This window comes from Podarcis filfolensis (assembly GCF_964270895.1).
Source record: "Podarcis filfolensis genome assembly, chromosome: 3".
NCBI classification, from domain to species: domain Eukaryota; kingdom Metazoa; phylum Chordata; class Lepidosauria; order Squamata; family Lacertidae; genus Podarcis; species Podarcis filfolensis.
In genome coordinates, this window is record NC_139606.1 from 29,844,588 (window position 1) to 29,866,848 (window position 22,261).

At 41.6% G+C, this 22,261-nt stretch overlaps 1 protein-coding gene across 5 annotated transcripts in view; it reads left to right on the forward strand.

Moving 5' to 3' along the window:
• The window catches only part of ASAP2 (ArfGAP with SH3 domain, ankyrin repeat and PH domain 2), a 100,234-nt gene that overhangs the window by 10,636 nt on the left and 67,337 nt on the right, over positions 1-22,261 (forward strand). For 4 of the 5 annotated variants that reach the window (XM_083607189.1, XM_083607192.1, XM_083607190.1 and 1 more), the window contains exons 2-3: positions 17,820-17,892; positions 21,314-21,459. In XM_083607189.1, the coding sequence (XP_083463315.1) occupies positions 17,820-17,892; positions 21,314-21,459 (219 nt within the window). Of the gene's footprint in view, positions 1-11,791; positions 11,849-17,819; positions 17,893-21,313; positions 21,460-22,261 lie in introns of those variants that run through there. The other variant, XM_083607191.1, reaches the window with a different exon arrangement.

Sequence of the window (22,261 nt, forward strand, 5' to 3'; positions counted from 1 at the left end):
CCAGAGGTTTTCAACCTTTTTGAGTCAGGGATCCCTTGACCAACTACCTTCTTTCTGCAGTACACCTATGGGGCTCAGTTATGTCACCCCGTGCTAGGCTAGAACCCAGGAGACCAGGGTTCAAATCCCCATTTGTCCATGAAGCCCACCCGGTAACCTTGGTCCAGTCACTGTCTCTCAGCCTAACTTACTGAGTTTATAGGGTCGTTGTAGGAATGAAGAGGGGGAGAACCATGTATGGCACCTTGAGCTTCTTAGAGAAAGAGTTGGGATGTAAATGAATACACAGATTGTACTGGGAAGCCAGGATAGCAATGCTGCCGGCTGCTACTACCAACCATGACCTTATTCATAAATGTTTCGGAATATCTTACTTAATGGAAAACAAGTTATTGATGAGATATGTGATCAGATGCTGTTGCGCTAAAAAAGGTTTCTGAACCCAGCTAAGTTTAACAATGGGTGTGCGTGTGGAATTTATGCAGGTTTGCCGTTCCCCTTCTGTAATGATTTGCGTCTCTTTGCCAACTGCTTTTGACTGGCAGAGGTGCATGAATATCTAACTCTTCTATAATAAACTCAGTAAATGGCTTGTAGCCTCCTTCCAGCTGATTTTATCCTGTGCACCACTGCAAGCTGTCTGAAACAAATGCTCCAGTGAAACACATTGTTGGTGAGGCCGTGTGTGATGATAATGATCCAAGACCTAATCCGAAGGGATTCAGTAGGCTGGCTGTTGGATTACAGTAAGGCAGTATGGATAAGAGGATGCACATCTATTGGTTATGATGTCATTATTAAACAGCAGAATTCGTTGTTGTTTTTTGTCTGCGAAGCTTTGTTAACCATTCATAATAGCCTTGAGAAGCCCATGATTTACAAGTGAAAGAGAAGATGCAAATATCGAAAGGTAGCAGTAGAACAGAGAGTGGGTATTCTTTGTTGTTTTGGTAGGTTTGGTCCTCCAGTCCCGTGAATGCTTTTTCCTCAAGGGTTTGTAATGATTGGTTTATCAGTTTTGAACTTTTCCTGCACATGTCTAGTCTAGTTCATTTGTGCAAATGTTACAGCTGTTACTCTTGGCAGTCATGTTTCTTTAATGTCTGTTCCTACAGCTGCATCCTCAATGTTAGCATCTGACTTTAAACCAACAAAAGCCAGAAATTAGAGCGTAGGCTGTGACTTGGTTTCCTAATCCTTAGCATTGTCTAGGAATTGTAGTGTGATGTATAAAACCACCTGCTGTGCAGATGCCCCCCTTTTTTTGCACCAGAGTAAAGAGTAGATTATCACTGTGGTGCGTTTTTTTTCCAGCTGGAAGTCTATAATTTTGTCTAGGCATTATGTTAAGTATGTATGTGACTACCTTAAAACAGCTGAAGAGATTGTAGTGGAACAAATTAGTTGTGCATTCCTGAAAAGCTTTTGTTATGTATTTTAAAAGACGCAGAGGGGAAATAAGGGAGCATGAAAGCAATGTGGACATGAAGCATGCATTATTTGCTCTGGTTCATTTTCAGTGAAAACTTACTTTACAAAAAAAGGGGGGGAAACAGCCCTAGTGAAATCTATTTTGAGGAAAGCCATTTAGGAAGCAGAATACATTCACTAATCATTTTAATCCCTATCAATCAGACAGGATTACTATTTGAACAAAGGCAGAAGAGTGGAAATTTCATTGCCATGCATATATCCATTTTCTTGACCCCTGTTCCCTAATTTAGATTCAGAATTTTGCTGGGTTCTTCTTTTACTTCATTTCGTTCCATGGGGTACAGAAGGTGCCTGTTGTACCTAATACAACTAAAAGTAGAATTTCCCCTCTTTTTGTATTTGTGTAGAATACAAATATACTACAAGTACAAAGCTTCCTCCATAATGGAAGAGAATGATCTGGCAGCTAAGGTAGTCGGCTCCTATCTCCTCTCCAGCAAGAGTAATTTGTTTTAGTCGGTTTAGTGCAATACTCAGCCTTGTTTCACAAGTCCATAATCCCTGATCTTCCATCTGTTTTTCATTTTAAAAAAGTATTCCTTTGATCTGACACAGAAGTAGAAAATTAAGAGAAAATTTTGTAGGGTACTGCTCCCTGCCCTCCAGTCTTCAAACACTTCCACATAGAAGAAGCAAGTCCTATGTATTTTTTTTTTACCTGCAACCACTGAATAATGCATAATGCATGTGTATTAAATTTGTATCTGCTCTGCCCTCAATCATGTATAAACTGTGTGAGTGTGTTGCCAGATTCTAAATAGGAAAAGGAGGGCATGGATGAATATAGAATCCTCCCTCTGTCTGGGATATGTCTCCTTGCAGTTTGACTGAGGTTCTGCTTCCCGCACCCCATAACAAAAGGCCTGCCTCCCCTACCTCGGGTTACATATGCTTCAGGTTACATACACTTCAGGTTACACACTCCGCTAACCCAGAAATAGTGCTTCAGGTTAAGAACTTTGCTTCAGGATAAGAACAAAAATCGGGCTCTGGCAGTGTGGTGGCAGCAGGAGGCCCCATTAGCTAAAGTGGTGCTTCAGGTTAAGAACAGTTTCAGGTTAAGACCGGACCTCCGGAACGAATTAAGTACTTAACCAGAGGTACCACTGTAATGGCTTTGTGGAGAGGGGAGTGGGATCCCACACTTCTTGGTCCTATTCCTACCTTCTGTGAGTTCAGTGAAAGCGTGAGTGGGGCTTAGGTGCCTATGCAAGCTGAATGCACTTGGGTTCTGCAGGATAGTTGTGAACCATGGCTGCACACCGTGTCCCTAATCATGTGGAGGAGCCTAGCTATGTGCGCCTGTGTGCAACTTAGATCCCCTTTCACACTGTTGGAGGAAGAACAGCAAGCACCAATCCCACAATCCCTCTCCTTGCATTCAGCTTATGTATGGAGGGAATAAATAAACAGTGCTTGAGACTTCAGTGCTAGATAGACTTATTTGGAAACATTTATCGACAATCAAACACATTTCAGATCAAGGTAAAAATACATTAATTATTTCTAGGAACATGTTCCTTGCACCTTTACTTCCATTTAGGCATTGATTTCCGAAACTGAAGATGGGCGATTTTAATTTCTGTTTTGCCCATGAGAATCCAAGGAAGGACTTGTCTCACAGTTTCCTTTTGATTTCCTGACTGTATGCTAGTGTGTGACATCTTTTTCAGAAGCAATGCATTAGTTTCCAAATACTGCCTGAATTATTATTGCATTTTATAAAGTGTATACGTTTATTCAAAATTATCAGCTGCAGGATAGATTCAAGTAAAATAGTTTATTGGAAATTCTGTGTCTGCCAAACTTAAGAAGTGTTCTGAGAATGTCCTCTGGAAGCCTGCACTGTTCTAAGTTGCTGATAGTGCTACAACCTGTGAAGAGGCTGGTATTCAAAAGATGTGAGAAGGGGATCCTCCAACATGACCTTGTTTGGGATCAGGATCCATTTCAACTCACTTAATTAATTAAATTTATACCCCAACCTTCCTCCCAGAGTTGCCCAGGGTCCTGAATTATGCACATACTTGTACTCACTTGTGCTGCATCATTGCCATCTCTCTCAGTTATTGGTTCCGGTTTTAACCCAGTGGCACTTTTAGTTAAAATTAAAAGGGGCTCATGTAGCACATGTGGGGATGATTTCTGACTCAGACCCAGAAGAGAGCCATGCCCAGTTGGAGTAGTAAGAGCCTCAGTAGACAGTCAAGAGCTAGAAGGGATCATTGGACATCACAGTTTTTGGGAGAATGCGTGGAGTTCTTTTGCATAAGACTCTTTAACCTGCAAAGTTTAAACATTGCCAGCAACCTCATGAAGTATGAGACTAGCTCCACAATTAGAAAATATATGCACAATCCCTCCCAAATTCTGAAGGTATGATGGGACAGAAATTCATAGTGACTTCTGCGTACACTGTAGCCAATGGTTTACGCTGAACCAAAACCATATAGGAATGTGTGTTAGTCCTTTTTGGCCCAGATGGCATTGAATCAGGCCATCGCTTTGTATACTGTTTGCTTCTTATATCGGGCAAAGCGAGCCGGCCTCAGAGCATTCAGCATCGTTGGATCATTTGTAAGAGAAAGTTAGATGGAATGGTATTAGTCTATGACAGGTGTGCTTAGACCAATGTCTGGTTTGTATTTCTGTATCACTTTTTAAAAAAAAAACACCTTATGAATTGGTTATTTAAGAATCAGTTTATAATATCCACAGGTGGGTCTGCTAATTTCCCAGGTTTAATCCCTGTCATCTTCAGGTAGAGCTGAGAAAACAGCTCCCGTCTGAAACCCTGAAGAGCTTCTGCCAGTGTAAATACTTAGACAGAAGGGCCAGTGGCCTAACTTGGCACAAGAAAGCTTCCTTTGCTGTCTAGTTTGATTCCACTTAACATGCTTGCCAACTGTTGCAGGAAGGGCGGAACTGTTGCTGTGTTTGAGTTTACGTCTTACGCTGGAGACTGGCATTTATTTTATGGAAGCTCAAATAAATCCGATACAGCGAACATTCTTGTGGCTATAAATGTTGGTAGAATCAGTGGTGTGTGTGGCTGTCTTGTTTAAAGTATCATCTCCTGTTTTCTCCTGTGGATTTTCAAAACCCGAAAGTTTGCTTTCAGCATTGTTCCTGATTTTGGTGCATTCAGAGGCTGTTATTCCTTGAGAGGAAGCAAAGGAAACGGTTCCCAAAGGAAGCAAGATGACTGATAGGTGCTGCCACTGAGGATGGATTGGTATGACGTGGTGGCTTCTGGTCCTCTTTGGGAACATGTGCAAGGCAAGGGGTACGCCTCTACTACATGGGTAGCCAATGTGGGTTGCCAGATGTTTTGAACCAGAAGCCCCATCAGCCCCAGCCAGGGTGGCCATTGATCTGTGTTGCTCACTGATGCAAGAAAGTCTTCCCATGGGTTTGAAACAAGTTACAAGCCTAGGAAACTCGTCATGGAGCAAGGGGAAGTCATGAAGTAATGCACCCCACACTTGTAAATAAACAAGGAATCAAACAAGCAAAGACTTTACCATGGTTTTTTGAATGCAGTTTTGAATTGTGTTCTATAGCGAACACTGCATTTACTCCCTTTTTTGTACAATTAGAATTGACTTTCTGCATAACCGAAGAGAATGATCTGGTCACAAAAGTTGCCAGCTCATATCTCCTCTCCAGCAAGGATTCTTTGGAGAAAGCCGTGTGCTTTAAATTTGGAAAGTTTGCTGGGAGAGTGGGATTGACTCTTAGACCACTCCGAGAATTGCAGCTCTCTAAGGTGAATAGGGGCCTCTTAGCAACTCTCAGCACCCTTAACAAACTCCAGCTCCCAGAATTCCTTGAAGGAAGCCATGACTGTTTAAAGTGGCATGATACTGCTTCAAATGTGGAGATGAGGCCATAGCCTTTCTCGTTGATTCTGGTCCAGAAGGGAGTCTACCTGTAGTCTAGCTAAAGAATAAAGAGCAGTAGAGCCAGTCCACGCTACCTTTGTAGACTTTGCTCATGTCTGAGATACGTCATAAAGCATGCTACCACCAGGACTCCTTGCAAATCTTTTCTGGTCCTGCAGATTAGGTAGCATTTTGTGAGATGCAGCTACCCATTTAGATTATGAAATATAATACAGAACTTGGTTAGACACAAATTATGAATATGGGCGGCTTAATGCTGCTTGTTCTGCAGTTCACTTGTATCATTTTTTTCCCTTAGAACTGTGCTACATTAATTCGTTGTTGTTGTTTAGTCGTTTAGTTTAAACGTTTAGTTGTGTCCGACTCTTCGTGACCCCATGGCCCAAAGCACGCCAGGCACTCCTGTCTTCCACTGCCTCCCACAGTTTGGTCAAACTCATGTTTGTAGCTTCGAGAACACTGTCCAACCATCTCATTGTCTGTCATCCCCTTCTCCTTGTGCCCTCCATCTTTCCCAACATAAGGGTCTTTTCCAGGGAGCCTTCTCTTCTCATGAGATGGCCAAAGTATTGGAGCCTCAGCTTCATGATCTGTCCTTCCAGTGAGCACTCAGGGCTGATTTCCTTAAGAATGGATATGTTTGATCTTCTTGCAGTCCATGGGACTCTCAAGAGTCTCCTCCAGCACCACAATTCAAAAGCATCAATTCTTTGGCTGTCAGCCTTCTTTATGGTCCAGCTCTCACTTCCATACATCACTACTGGGAAGACCATAGCTTCAGCTATATACGGACCTTTGTTGCCAAGGTGATGTCTCTGTTTTTTAAGATGCTGTCTAGGTTTGTCATTGCTTTTCTCCCCGGAAGCAGGCATCTTTTAATTTTGTGACTGCTGTCACCATCTGCAGTGATCATGGAGCCCAAGAAAGTAAAATCTCTCACTGCCTCCATTTCTTCCCCTTATATTAATTCATAGAATCATAGAATTGTTGAGTTGGAAGGGACTCTGAGGGTCATCTAGTGCAATCCCCTGAAATGCAGGAATCTCAACTAGATCATACATGACAGATGGCCATCCAAACTCTGCTTTAAAAGCCTCCAAGGAAGGAGAGTCCACCACCTCTTGTGGGAGTCTGCTCCACGGTTGAGCAGCTCTTTCTGTCAGAAAACTCTTCCTGATGTTTAGTTGGAAACTCCTTCATTGTATCTTGGATCCATAGGTTTGGGTTCTACGTTCCAGAGCAAGAGAAAGCAAGCTTGCTGTTATTTCCCATGTGATAGCTGTTTAGATATTTGAAAATGGCTATCGTATCTCCTCTTAGTCTCTTCTAATAAGGCTTATGCCATTGATGTAAGTACTCTTGACTTGAGAAGTGCCTAGCGCCAATGCTGCTATGATCATGCAATCAATCACCAGTAATTCCAAACCCAAACACTGAGTCATACACTAAATAAGAAAAGTGTCTTGCATGTGTGTTATATTCCACCCCCAATCACAGTAAGCCTCCTGTTTTCTGCTTGTTTGGTCTGTCACAATTTGTACGTTCGCAAGCAATAAATACAATGTTGTAGCAGTCAGAAGTGAGTAAGCCTGTTAACCTTGCTTATCTCAGAGTGAAGTGGGGTGAGACTTTCATATCTTAATCTTAGAACTGTACCAGGTTTCAGAGGTCATTGCTAGCAGGCAGAAGAAAGCAGGAAGCCAGGGAAATATGAAGGCGGCAGATTGATGACTTGAAAGAATCTATGTGGACAAGCTATTGATGAATTTGTCTCAGGTGCTTAAGGCTGTTTTCATTAAAACTTTGCTCACAAAGCCAGCAGTGTGTAGTCAGAAGCATGCTGCGGTTGATTTATATTTGTTTGTATAGAGAACGTCAACACTGATTGGTGAGAGGCTGTCCAAAGATTGGTGACTTTAACTCAACGGCTTTCCCCCCGTCCTACGTTTGAGGCCTTTAACCGTTTTGATTAGGTGGTTGAGCTCCTTCTTTGCCCCCATACATTGGCCTGGTTCTTAGGGTTGCTGTAGGTCCGGAATTTGCTTAACACACACAAAAATAGGGCACTCCTAGGTTCATATACCACATTAAAAGATAGTTAGAAACAAGATAAAAATGCTGCGTGGTGGTGTGTACTGGTGAAAAGCTCTCTCTACTCTCCATTCCTGCTGTTGCTGCACCCCCAGGAAACAAGGCCAAGTCTGGCTTGCCATGAGATCTGAACCTGTGCTCATGGTTGGTTTTCTCTTCAAGGAACAACCCCCCCCCCCCAATAAGTTTGTTCTTGGCTTACTGCTTGTGGATAGTTTGGGGAAAACAAGCCATGAGCCTGTCATGGCGTGCCAGACTTTTGACTTGTTTCCTGGCAGTGCAACAGGGAGGAGCGGCAGCATGCGCCACCATGCTGCTTGTACGCATTAAAAAAGACATAGTTTTTGGAATTACGGTTTAATGTGATGTGTGAACTGGGCCATGGTTTCAGACCACATGTGATCATGCCTCTGGAGTTACCTGTATCTTCGGTTTGCACACTAAATGGCTAAATGATACTATCTCTTATCTAAATTTGAAATGGTGCTCTGGTTTGAGCCTCAGCTCTTCTTATCAGACAAGGAGAATGACTCTTATTGTTGTCGCTGATCAGTAACAGTTGGGCGGTGGGAAGCGCCTAATTGCTTTTAACTAGCAAGCTGCTGCTTTAATGATAAGGGTAGGGGAAAGGTTTAGGGACGGGTAAGACTGATAACAGTGGCTTCCTGCAACCCCAGTTGCAGCGACGCAAAGGTTACGTGGTACAGTGGTACCTCAGGTTAAGTACTTAATTCGTTCCGGAGGTCTGTTCTTAACCTGAAACTGTTCTTAACCTGAAGCACCACTTTAGCTAATGGGGCCTCCTGCTGCTGCCGTGCCGCCAGAGCACGATTTCTGTTCTCATCCTGAAGCAAAGTTCTTAACCCAAGGTACTATTTCTGGGTTAGCTGAGTCTGTAACCTGAAGCGTATGTAACCCGAGGTACCACTGTACTGTTCACATGATGGCACATCGTGTGCAATATATTCCATAACAGTATAAATTGTCACCATTTCATAGAATTTTCTCAGCTCGGTTACTGTGGCCTTCATTTTTGCGGCAGCATAACAGGGCCTAGGGCTGCAATTTTAAGGGAAGGGGAAGCTAAGGGTGTATTGGGGAGGGCATTGGGGAGTGACTCATTGTAAAATAATGAAAGCCTACATAGGTCTGATACAAGTTACTTAATTGATTAATTCATTTTGACTTAGATTTTTAGTGCTAGGTGCCACAGTGTTCATCTAGGCTAGAGATAGGGAACCTGTGGCCTTCCGATGTTGCGGGACAACAGCCTACACCACTGCTTACCATTGGCCTTGCTTGTCAGGGCTAATGAGAGGGCTACAAGGTTCCCCTCATCCCTGATCCAGACCCTACATCCTAAATGGATTTTTAAAAATTCTAAGTGGATTCTGGAAGGAGATCTTTATCACAGTTGGTATTGGGTTTGAATTGATTTTATGTATGTGCTGTTGCTATTTTAAACTCTATATTTTTTTAAAAAAATGTTTTTATAATATGTAACTGTTTTAGATATATTTTTATTATATTGGAAAAAGGCTTTGGTATGCCTCATGGGAAGTGATTTATAAACGAGATAGATAAAAAATAATAATTGTGATAACCATAATGATAGATTCTGGTATAACCACTGATACCGTGAAAGAGGCCCTTGAAGTTCTACCATTATGAGAAACTCATTTTTCTTGGAATACTTGTCCTGTAGCTCTCATGCCCAGGCTGTTGTTGGCATGATGGACCCCAGAGGATAAGGCATCAGGTATCACATTACAAATGCCCTAAGCCCTCGTATTTATGGGACCGCCTCTCCTGGTATGCCCCGCAGAGGACCTTAAGGTCCATGAATAACCATAGTTTAGAGGACCGGGCCCTAAGGAAGTCAGACTATCCACCACCAGGGCCAGGGCCTTCTCAGTGATGGCTCCGACCTGGTGGAATGCTCTGTCCCAGGAGACTAGGGCCCTTCAGGATTTAACCTCCTTCCGCTGGGCCTGTAAGACAGAGCTATTCCACCTGGCCTTTAATTTGAACTCAGCCTGATCTTTTATTTCCCTTCTCTTCCCCCTCCCCCCTTTTTATGAAGATTGCCCACTCTGGGACCCCACAGCTAATTCTTCCCTGGCCTCCTCACTGGCCCAAGTAGGCCTAATTTAGCCAGCTAGCCCTGGTGACCTATCTAATGTTTATTGGATGGATTTCCCTCAAATTGACTTTTGTACTTTGAATTTTATTGTTATTCATGCTTTTTTACTGTATTTTATGCTGCTTTTTTGTTGTATTACGATTAAGTGTTTTAAATTTGTTGTTAGCCACCCTGAGCCCGGGTTTCTGAACCAGGAAGGGCGGGGTATAAATAAAATTATTATTATTATTATTATTATTATTATTATTAAATGACTTGATCCTTGCTGTTCTGCTTCCAACATCAAGTTGGGAAGGCAAATGGATAAGGCAGCATTTTTAAAATAATGGAATGGTCTTTTGTCTTCCTGGGATCTGTTAGCTCATGTGTACGTGCTGTTATGTTGCCTTACTTTTTTCATTGAGGTCTGTTAAGCCAGGGCTTCTGTTTGGTGGCTTCGCCTTGCTTTTAATTCATTCCCTCCAACTACTTGGCATCTTCTGTGTGGCTAGACACAGACTTCATAGGCAGTTTGCTGACATGACTATGACTTTCCAGCTAGTATGTTTCAATTACCTAGCAAAAAATATTTTGTAGGAGAAAGGACAGGCCCAGGAAAATGAAGGAAAGTATTGGGTTATGGGAGGGGAAGCCACCTGATAGATGAGAGAAAAATAATAATGCAGCAAAACCCATTTTTTAATCAATTTTCTTACTTTGTGTGTATGTGACTGTATCTATATATCATGTATAGACAAAATTAACTAGATTGGTGGAATGGATCAACAATATTTCAATAGTATTTTTATTTATCTATTATTGGCAAAGTTGTCTTGTAAAATGTGCATTTAGCAAAGTGACAAAATAAAATTTTAATGTAGAAGAATGGTCTGCTATAATTCCCCAGAGAGATTCTTGCCAGATTCATAGAGTTTTGTCTAGCGTGATGGCATCTTGCATGGCGCAGGTGGAGCTTAGACTCTGCCTGCTGTTCGAGAAGTTTATGTTGCGTATTGTGAGGGGCAAGGCCTAGTATCAGTGAGATGGCATTATGTCTAGCAGTGGCCATTTCCCATTTGAAAGCAAATAATGGGGCAAATTTTCCAAGATGCATGTTGACTTCTCCTTTTGGGCTGTAAAGAGTTTTAGGTTGCAATCCTAACCCCACTTACCTGGGAATAAACCATATGGAATTCTGCAAAACTTACCTCTGAGTAGACATAGCTAGGATTTCAGTGTTACTCAGTAATTGGTATTGACTAAAAACATAAAATGAACAATTTGAACCTTGAGTGGGTTTGGGTTGTTTTTTTTAAAAATATCAATGGATAGGTAAGTAACAATGCAAATCTAGTACAGTGGTACCTTGGTTCTCAAACTTAATCCATTCGGGAAGTCTGTTCCAAAACCAAAGCGTTCGAAAACCAAGGCACGCTTTCCCATAGAAAGTAATGCAAAATGGATTGATCCGTTCCAGACTTTTAAAAACAACCCCTTAAACAGCAATTTAACATGAATTTTACTATCTAACGAGACCATTGATCCATAAAATGAGAGCAATAAACAATGAACTGCAGTCATACAATTAATCAATCAGTAGCTGAACTGGTTTCCACAAAGTCACAAAAACAAAACAAAAAGAGCCTAAAACAGACAGACCTCAGCTTAACACTCAAAACAGAAGTGTGGCACTCAAATTGGAGGTGTAACACTCAAAACGGAGCAGGTTCGGCTTCCGAAAAAAGTTCGCAAACCGGAACACTTACGTCTGGGTTTGCAGTGTTTAAGTACCAAGGCGTTTGAGAACCAAGGTACCACTGTATTGGTTTTATTGTTGTTGCTTCATGTATGTCAATGGTATATCTTGGGGAGCAGCGTGGGAGTACATGACAGTGGCCATATAAGGAAGCTCCTATCCAGAGTTTGATATCTTTAGCTTATCAACATATGGATATTGTCAATGCCATGTTATCCTTACTATTTATAGCAGTTCAGTGAAACCTCTCATGTTTCTGCTCTGCTAGGATGAATTCAAGTTATAATCTTAAATAAAAAAATTAACTTTCCTTTGTTCCCTCTTCTGTGCTTCTGTCCCTCTTCTTCTATATAGCTTTCAGTGTGCTAAAATCCTTTGTTGGATTTTTTAAAAGTACCTGGATATGGTTCTTGAAGAGGACAAGGGAGATTCTTTGTGCAGTGAAACCACGTGATGATATGCTTGACTGATGCATACTAGGTAATTGTCAACCTGGGTGCAGCAAATGTTTTATAGGGCCCGCAAGTGTTGTTAACATTGTTCTTAGAGAGAAATGCTTTATTTGCTGAACATTAAGCTCGAGCATGTTTCTGCGCTGCTTATGTGTGCACTGGGGACCTTTGAGGAACTTAATTTCCATGTATTCCTATGCAAATGGGCCTGATCCGCCCACCTCCCCGGCTGTTGTGTACATTGGAATGCAATTCATAATCCGCAGGGTTTTGCAGTTCTCTGAATTTTTCAATGTAGTTCTCTGTTAAAAAAACCCCAAACACGTTTTTAAAATTGCTTATTTACGCGTAAAATATATTTATAAATGTTGTACGTATATTGAGATAAAATATGTATTTCAAATGCCTCTCATGATGACTCACAAGCTGGGGGCCTTGCTGTGCATGGTGGAGGACTGAGAAGAGGTAAAGGTAGTTTCACTAGGCAGAAGCCAAGAAGGAGGACTCAGTCCTGCCTCCATCCTCTGACTCAGAGATCTGTCTCCTACAGTAGTCTTATTTCCCCGCCTTGCAGAAGTTGTTGTTGTTTAGTCGTTTAGTCGTGTCCGACTCTTCGTGACCCCATGGGCCAGAGCACGCCAGGCACTCCTGTCTTCCACTGCCTCCCACTGCCTCATGCTGGTAGCTTCGAGAACACTGTCCAACTATCTCGTCCTCTGTCGTCCCCTTCTCCTTGTGCCCTCCATCTTTCCCAACATCAGGGTCTTTTCCAGCGAGTCTTCTCTTCTCATGAGGTGGCCAAAGTATTGGAGCCTCAGCTTCATGGTCTGTCTTTCCAGTGAGCACTCAGGGCTGATTTCCTTAAGATTGGATAGGTTTGATCTTCTTGCAGTCCATGGGATTCTCAAGAGTCTCCTCCAGCACCATAATTCAAAAGCATCAATTCTTCAGCGATCAGCTTTCTTTATGGTCCAGCTCTCACTTACTTCCATACATTACTACTGGGAAAACCATAGCTTTAACTATACGGGCCTTTGTTGGCAGGGTGATGTCTCTGCTTGCAGAAGTTAGAAGACTGCTAAATAAGGCAAGGGCCCTTTAGCCACCCAACCAGTTCCTCCAGTGAAGTGCAGCCTACAGCACTCATCCTTATCTGCCCACATGAGGCCACAGTTGGCTCTGTAGCTCCTCACTGCAAATTCTTGTAGCTACCTTAGAAGGGGAGAGCTTCAGGAGCTGTCCAAGGTCTGGTCTGCTGTCTGCTTTGACCCTACATGTGAGCTTTGTGACCTGGTGTGGAAGGTGGCATGGAGAACTGCTGAGAGGAAGAGGGTGTTGGCAAAAATTATCTATTGTCAGAGCCTCCACTGGGTGAAAGCCTCTCTTCAGTGGCTGGACATAGTTTTATGCTTAGTTTTATCAGTGCTCTTAGTTTTATGCTTACTACTTCTGAGTTCGAGTTTCAGAGTCTTTGCACTTGGAATACCCAGCTCAATGGATCACTTAAAATATCTTCTCGATGTGTGCTGGAGCTGAGGTTGCTGTGGAGACTATAACTTCTAATTATGGCTAATTAACCAGAACTGCTTACAGGAGCACCCTCAACCTGAAATCTAGTCACTTAATTGGCAGCTAAAAATAAATTGTTACACCTGCTTGTGCCAATCTGTATAACTAATGGTTATTTTCTGGGTTTGTTTGAAGTGCCTCACAGATATAAAAATCAGGATGCGCAACACAAGTTGCTTATGTTGATGGTTGTAAAAATAGTGTCAAATGAACCCTGTAAAGAAATGGAACAATATTGTGACTCATTGTAATGGTCTATCTGTCTGGCATGTAACTTAGACATGTCTGGATGTAGACTGAGTATTAGTAGGGGAGGGAAAGGCTCAGGGCAATTTTCCTTCTGAGTAAGGGTGGCGCTCAATGCTTGTCCTAGTAATGTAGCTTCATTATTTTCATTGTGTCTACTCTGAGTAGGACTGAGTTGAATACAACCCTGGGGGTGGCATTCAACTAATTAGACCTGCTAACAGAAGCCTGTACAAGGACTTCCACTAATGCAATGAAGTTTCCTTCCTTCTCCCCCGTGGACCCCCAAATTGGCTTGGGGGGTGGCTGGAGAGCGCACAGAATAGCACCCAGTGGGAGGAGAGTGGGGGTTGTCTTGCTTGGCAAAGTGAAAAGCTTGCACCAGCAGAATGATTGACATGCACTATGGTGAATTCCTTCCTAGGAGTGGGATTCAAGGAAGTTGTATTCAAAGTAGACTTATTGAAATTGGTGAACGTGACTACTTTAGGCCTGTTAACTTTAGTGGGTGCTGCTCTGAATAAAAGCTGGTTGAATGTGTTTCTAAAAGGGACATTCTTAAGATCTGATACATTTCTATATTTCTTATAAAATAAAACCTGGGTAATTGAAATGTTGGGCAGTATTAAAAGGTTTACTCACCAACTGAAATAGGAAGAAATTGAGCAATGCATCTCCGCTGCCATATCTTTATTAATCTTGTAAAGGTAAAGGGACCCCTGACCATTAGGTCCAGTCATGAACGACTCGGGTTGCGGCGCTCATCTCGCTTTATTGGCCGAGGGAGCCAGCGTACAGCTTCCGGGTCATGTGGCCAGCATGACTAAGCCGTTTCTGATTAATCTTAATCAGGTGTTAAATGAAACTTTAAACTTCACATCTATAATAAGTGTAGGGCACTGTGAGTTAAATAATATTTCTTTTTCTCCACTGCAAATAGAGTTGTTGTAACATTCAAATGCACTAGCTCGGAATATGAATATGTCCAGATCAGGCATAGGCAAACTTGGCCCTCCAGATGTTTTAGGACTACAATTCCCATCATCCCTGACCACTGGTCCTGTTAGCTAGGGATGATGGAAGTTGTAGTCCCAAAGCACCTGGAGGGCTGAGTTTGCCTATGCCTGGTCCAGATTATAGTACTTCACTACATTGCATTACATTTCCTCAGGAAATTTTTCTTCAGTGCAGTGTGTGACTGCACACATCTCTGTCTTCTGGTGCTTTGAAGTCTTGAGGGGCTCACATTGCTGGTGTTTGGGGCCCTGTGGAACGTTGTTTTCCAGGGCACTGGAGTCATCAGTAATTTTCAGGATCCATAAACAGCATTCCTTTGTGCCAAGGATGCTGTTATGATCATGCTCAGTAGCATCCCAGATGCACAGAACCCTGGAACATACAGTTTCTGGAGTACTTGATATTCATACTAAGGAGTCAGGTGCTCCAAAAAGTGCCAGTTTCTAGGGCCCATTTCTTTGGAATACAGTGGTATCTCGGGTTACAGACACTTCAGGTTACAGACGCTTCAGGTTACAGACTCCGCTAACCCAGAAATAGTACCTCGGGTTAAGAACTTTGCTTCAGGATGAGAACAGAAATCGTGCTCTGGCAACGGGAGGCCCCATTAGCTAAAGTGGTACCTCAGGTTAAGAACAGTTTCAGGTTAAGAACAGACCTCCAGAACGAATTAAGTTCTTAACCTGAGGTTCCACTGTATTGACTTTACGGCTCTCAAGGAATCACAGTGTGTGGGGGTGGGGGGAATGGACATTTCTCAGAGAGGCCTCTGGTGATACTTCCATTTCCACATCTCTGAGGAAATGGGAATGGAAGTGAGTTGAAGAAGGGTGCAGGGGCTTGTGAGCTTCCAGTGGCTGAGATGAATCCTTCAGAATCTGTCATGTTCCAATTGCTGTCATCAGGTGTTCCACAGGGTCCAGATTTTTGAATTTGGCTTGGGAAGGAGGGAAATGTGTGTTGTTTGCTGAGACCAATGCCAAGCCAAGGAAATTAACATTGTTTTTTAAAACCACTGCTAATCACCTTATTGGTACTTATTATCACTGTTAATCACATTATTATTATGTAATAAATAATATGCTATCCTAAAGATCCCTGACTGGGAAGTGTGATAGATCTGTTTGCAGCAGGTGAAGGGACTGCTGTGCTTGTGTGTGTGTGTGTGTGTATATATATATATATATATATATATATATATATATATATCCAGCTGTTATAACTAACATCAGGTTTGACTTGATATTTGAATGTTCAAAAGACATATTCCTTCCAGTTTAAAAGAAAATGGAGGAGTGTGGTACCTCAGTGAACATGGCTGTCCTACAAGGCATCACCAGAAGCCATTTTAAGAATCATTGTTTCTGACACTTGGAGAACAAAAGAGACATAGGAACCGAAAACATCTTGCCATGCTTTTTATTAGAGTTAAAAAGGAAGCATCCATATGCTTTTAGACTTAAAGCAGAAGATGAAATGCATAGCGTGAGCTTCCTTGAAAATTATTTGCAGGTGCTGGGAAGGAGCGAAGGCACTGAAAGGACTAAAGGGAAATGCTCTTCACACAAGAGGAGTGAAACACAAAAACCAAGCCCCATTAAGACATTTAAAAGCTTTACTTAGTCACCACTCAATTACCCCGCTGCCGCAAAGGAACAATTCCACTGAAATCACTGGAGGAAATGCTCGTGTTTAAAATTATTATTTTTAAAAGTGAAAACAGACAAAGGAAAGAACAGGGCATATTTTACAAGGCTGTCTGGGTAGCTTTGGTTGGAAACTCCAGTTTTTGTGTGTGTTTTTCCTTTTGTTTTGTAGTAAAGTTAAATATTCAGTGTACTGTACAGAAATACATAACCCAGCAGGGTTTCAGCGTGATTTAAATGCTAAATGTATCCTGTGAAGAACAAAACAAAGCATGTATACTGCTGTCATCTTTGACAGTTTGACATGAATTTTGCTGGTTACAGTGATGTTTTATATTATAAACATGTGAAAGTACATATACATATACAATGTCATTGCTGGGTTGTTTTCCCCCGAATCCTAAATCCTTTGAATTCACAAATCATTTAAACAACTGAACACATGCCAAATTATGTATTTTCTCTATATTTTGAGTTTGGTGACAGTAATACAAGTTTATATGTATGTGTTTGTGTGCAGAGGGTTTCTTATGAAAAGTCTGCCTTATTCTTGGAAGTATTTTAGTTTTTGAGGTACACCTAACATATTTAAGGAATGGAAATCATGCAAGATATATTTCACTAATATATTTCACTGAGCAACTCTGTTTTTCAGCTATTACTTTCATCAGATGGATGAAAACAGAGCTTGTAGATAGTAGAGATTGTTTAAAGGGCACTTCAACAAACCTCTAGGGACTTCCGTGAGGCACAAAATAAGCTTCATGGACACAACACTGGCATTGTTTGCAGTGTATTGTGGAAATGGGTTGGTGGTGTTCTAGACCAAATGAAGATTTGTCACTCTTCTGAGAATTAAACTACTGATTTGCCTGCTCTGCTTCACTTACACTGGCTTTTGGTAGCCTTGCATTATTTTACTATTCATGCTTAGAGGCAAGATCATTAGAGCATCTTTTAATTTCTTTGATAGGGCGTTCATGATGCTCTTGGAAGCTCATGAATATGTTGCCTTGGTTGAAAACATTGCATTATTGAAAGCTGTGTCTGCTTCGTTGGATCACAGCAGGCAGCAAGTTAATATGGTCAGGCGTTCTAATAAAATAAATCATATAAAACCCAATGGAAGTCTGTTGTTAATGTTGCTATTAATATACTGGTCTGTTTGCTACGTCAGCTACATAGAAGTCCACATTTCTATTGGAAATTTCCATATTAGATCAAAATTGTAGGAATGCTAACAATACGGCTCATGTTGGGACTATTAAGGCAATTTTAATAATACAAATTAATCTGCTTTGCATGCTGGAGAACACTCACCTCCTTTTTTCCTGAGGATAATGGAGTGTGCTAACCAGATCCTCTAATGAACATTCTATATAAATATATTTAAATTATAACAATAGCTGGTCAGTATATTACTGCATTATGTAAGGGTTTTTGTGTTTTTTCTGGTAGCCATTTAAATGAGCTGATTTCTTATAAATATTAAAGCTTCTTCTTATCTTCCTTCATTTATAGGCACTGGATGTTGACCGAACTGTTCTTTATAAAATGAAGAAATCCGTAAAAGCCATAAATATTTCTGGGCTTGGTATGTACAGTCTAACTACATTGCTAAAAACTAAGTATTTGAAAACTTGTCCTACTTATGCATTTGCTGGGAATATCTGTGAAAGTGTTATAGGCGTGTTTGATGCAGACATAATGCTGATTCCCCATGAACCCTGGTTTGCCAACCAGAAGCTCATGAATAAGCACTTTATGTTGCCTCTTTCTTGAGTGCTTTCCATTCCTAGAGTTAACCATGGTTCTTTGTTTACGTACGCACTGATGCAAGTTATGCTTGATAAAATCCATAGGTTCCCCACAAATCAAAGATTGAAAACATGGTTTGGCATGGGGTTGAAAATGAAAAATTTGAATTGGTACGCAAGTAATTTAGAATCATAGTAGATACTGGGAAGTAAGAGTGAAATGGTTCTGAAAGAGGAGGGGAGAGGGAGTGGCCTTGTTAGAATGTAACTCTAAACTGTGATTTAAAGTTAGATGAATGAGCCTTGGGCTTGAATACTCCCCGCTCCTCTACTGGTGATTGGAATCTTTATTCTGTGTTTCTAATTAACCACAACACTGTGCTCAAAGTTGGACAAACTGTTGCTAGTCTTAACTGTGGTTGGGTATATCAATTATCATAGATTAGCATAATGTCCAAACCATGATAATGTGTGTTCATAAAGTTGGGTTCCATTTTGAAGATAACAGTTTGCCAGGAGCAAGTGTTGGGCCATCGTGAAGACATTTGTAGACAATAATCCTGCACCACAGCCAACAAGTTTAGTAATGGTTTTGCAAAGACCCCAAACTTAGTTTTATGGGTTTTACTAATAGTGCATTGTATTTCTCCTGACTTGAAAGTAACTTTCCATATACAGTCAAACCTCTTCTTACATCCGCCTCTGCTTGCGTCCATTTCGCCCAAACTCAGCGGCAAACCCGGAAGTAACCGGCGGGTTTGCTGCCGTTTGCGCATGTGCAGAAGCGGGCAATCGCCGCCCGCACCTGCGCACAATGGCGCCTCTCCCAGCGACCTGTTTTGACCTCCGGACGGACCTCCGGAATGGATTATGGTCGCAGGTAGAGGTTCCACTGTAATGTGTTATGCCATCTGAGTGCAATACTGCAGCCTGGTGATCTGTATGCAAGTTTCAAGTGATGCTTATGGTAATTCCTACACTAGAAGAAGAAGAGTTTGGATTTGATATCCCGCCTTTCACTCCCCTTCAGGAGTCTCAAAGCGGCTAACAATCTCCTTTCCCTTCCTCCCCCACAACAAACACTCTGTGAGGTGAGTGAGGCTGAGAGACTTCAGAGAAGCGTGACTAGCCCAAGGTCACCCAGCAGCTGCATGTGGAGGAGCGGAGACGCGAACCCAGTTCCCCAGATTACATGACTACCGCTCTTAACCACTACACCACACCGGCTCTCAAGCTGTACACTAGCTGTAACTGCCATGTAGTTGGTTATTTGGCCAGTCAAATACCATCAAATTATGGCCAAGTATTTAAAAAATATAAACTTTGTTAAAACAAAAACGAGACTTTAGACATCTATAACAACAAATGTAAATAATTGCTATAAGTTAGGTATTGATTGATTGATCACTTGATACAAAGTTACTAATATATATGAGGGACACGGGTGGCACTGTGGTCTAAACCACTGAGCCTCTTGGGCTTGCCGATCGGAAGCTCAGCGGTTTGAATCCCCGCGACAGAATGAGCTCCTGTTGCTCTGTCCCAGCTCTTGCCAACCTAGCAGTTTGAAAGCACACTCAATATCAATTCATTTTCCTTCTGAGTGTTGAGGTAAAGATTTCTGCAAGGCTTATGTTTCTCTTTTGGAGATCTTTGCAGCTTAGACCAAGCACCCTGTAGGAGATTCACAGCTATGTAGCTAGATTGTCCCTGGGTAGTGTTGGGTTAGCAAGTCCTCATTGCTAGCAAATGAAACCACAATTTTTTTTTGAAAGGTAAGCTGCTTCCAAGACAGTGGCAATCTTGGCCTCATTGAGTTACAGAATTATAGGCCTGGTTTGTACATCATGGTGACCCAAATTATGGGTTATCAGGACTGCTCAGTCATGCAGGTTCCTGGAGAGGATCCTTTGCTCCTCCCTCTCTTCTTTACTTCCATGCCAAGGTTTGTTCATGGATACAGCTTGCGGTTAGCGAGGAGGGAGTTTAACCACAAGGTCTGGTGGGATGACATGCTGAGCCAAACCTTGGCCTAGCTCAGTGGAAAGGAAAAAAGACTTGACAATGAACAAAGCAGCTCTGAACTCCTCTCCAGGGGCCTTGCAAGCTCACAAGCTATATAGTTTGGCTCACTATGATGTGTGAACAAGGCCATAAAGTTGAAAGGGATCTCAAAAGTCAGATAGCCTTACTCCTTAAAGGAAATCCACTGCTGCAGCATATCCAATAAGTGACAATCCAATTGACAATTGGCAAATAATATAATAACTCTCAGTTGACCAGTGTGACAACCCTAAAATATAGAGTAAAATATTTGTAGCTCGTGGTAGAGCACATGCTTGCATTCAGAAGATCCCAGGTTCGGTCTTTTTTATCCAACACCAGAACTGCGCATTACTAGAGTAGTTCTCAAACTGTGGGGCATGCTTGCTGGCAAAGGAGACTGCAATGTTTCAGAGGTGGGAATACCTTGCAGCAAACAGAGCCTGAGGCACTGTTCCCATGGGTTTAGCACTGCAGCCCCCTGCAAAGTGCTATACCAGTCAAGGGAGCTTTGGCTGCAGCAGATCCTTCCCAGCCTTTGCAAATGTGGGTAAAACATTGTGCACACTTAGGTTAGAGGGACAGTGTTGGAAAGGACGATTGCCTCTCTAGGCTGGCTTACTTTTATATCTTTGAGTGTTTGGAATTTTCTGTTCACTTTTCCTGTATGTTATCTGTTTACTATGTTCTGCATCTGTTTACTTTTGTAAGAGCTGTTTTGATACTTTGGACCCTGATTCATACACTTTGTATGTGCACTTTGTATATACCTGTACATGCAGCGTTGTTCATTTTGCTGCAGAGCGATAGTTCCCCATTGTAATGAAATGGGACACTTTTCCTGGCAGGACTGGCAACTAAGTAATTGTTAATTAATTAGCCAGTTTTTGTTAGAATTTTATGTATAAGACATAAGTGATTGTTATTAAATTATTAAGCTGTTTGATTTGCATGGATCTAAAGAATAGAGGGGTTTTTGTTAGCATGTTATGACACCTTGACGACCTTTACCTCCATTTTGGAGATCTTTTTTTATCTGTTATGCATCGTTGACTTATCTAGTGGGTTGCTTTGAATCTTAACAAATGTTTAAAATATAAATAAAAAATTGAAAGTCTTCAAAAGCAACTATTTTTCAACTGCAGGGGCTATTTTACATTAGTGGAGACCCTATTGCAGCTATTGAAATTAACATAATCTTTGTTCTCTTTGAAGCTCATGTTGAGAATGAAGAACAGTACACTCAAGCACTGGAGAAATTTGGAGGAAACTGCGTCTGCAGGGATGATCCAGATTTAGGAACAGCATTTCTAAAATTTGCAGTATTTACAAAGGAGTTGACGGCGCTCTTCAAAAACTTGGTATGAAATAATTTGGCCCTCCCTGAAACTATTATTATATGTAGACTTGGAACTGAATGGTGTAGCTTTAGCTTTTAACCAGAATAAATTAATCTTTAATACTTGATCTCATACAAAGTCCAAAGCTTTGATAGACATTAAGCTTAGCTATCCTTCAAATTTTGCAGTAACCTTCCAGTGGCATCTGAGGAAGTGCAGTAGAATATACTTTGACTTAGTGGTGTGTTTTTTTTAAAAAAAGAAAACCAAATAGCTGTGTCTGAAGCTTAGCTAACAGAGCTTTAATTTGGAAATGTGAATGTCTATAGAGTTGAAATCTGATTACTGTGGGGAAATGTTTCATTTGTGCATGCAGTGGATATTGTAAATGGTTGTAAAGACAACTTTGTTATCTAGCCGTCTCAAGGAGAGACTTCCAGCCTCTTTTATAATTGGTTTCTTTTTAAACCCTTAATAACACTAATTGCTATCCTCTGACTGAACCGAACCCTCTCCTGGGGGCTGGGAATGAAAAATGGGGGAAGAGGATGAGTCATTTTGACCTGGTCTCCACATTGCATCGCAGTATGATTGTGTTGAATGGCACTGATAGTGTTTGTTCGGATGTTGGAAGAAGATACTTTAAAAAAAGACAGCTGTGCCACTCACAAGCCCTTTCCAGTATTACAGCACTTATGTAATATTTAGTGCCTCAAGAGTGAGTAGCAAGGCGTTTTTGTGTGAGTTGCTCTGTCATCTTCTCAGTTGTCCAATGATTGAAAAAATTCTTTTCTCAGTAACATCCCACTCTACATATAAGCAG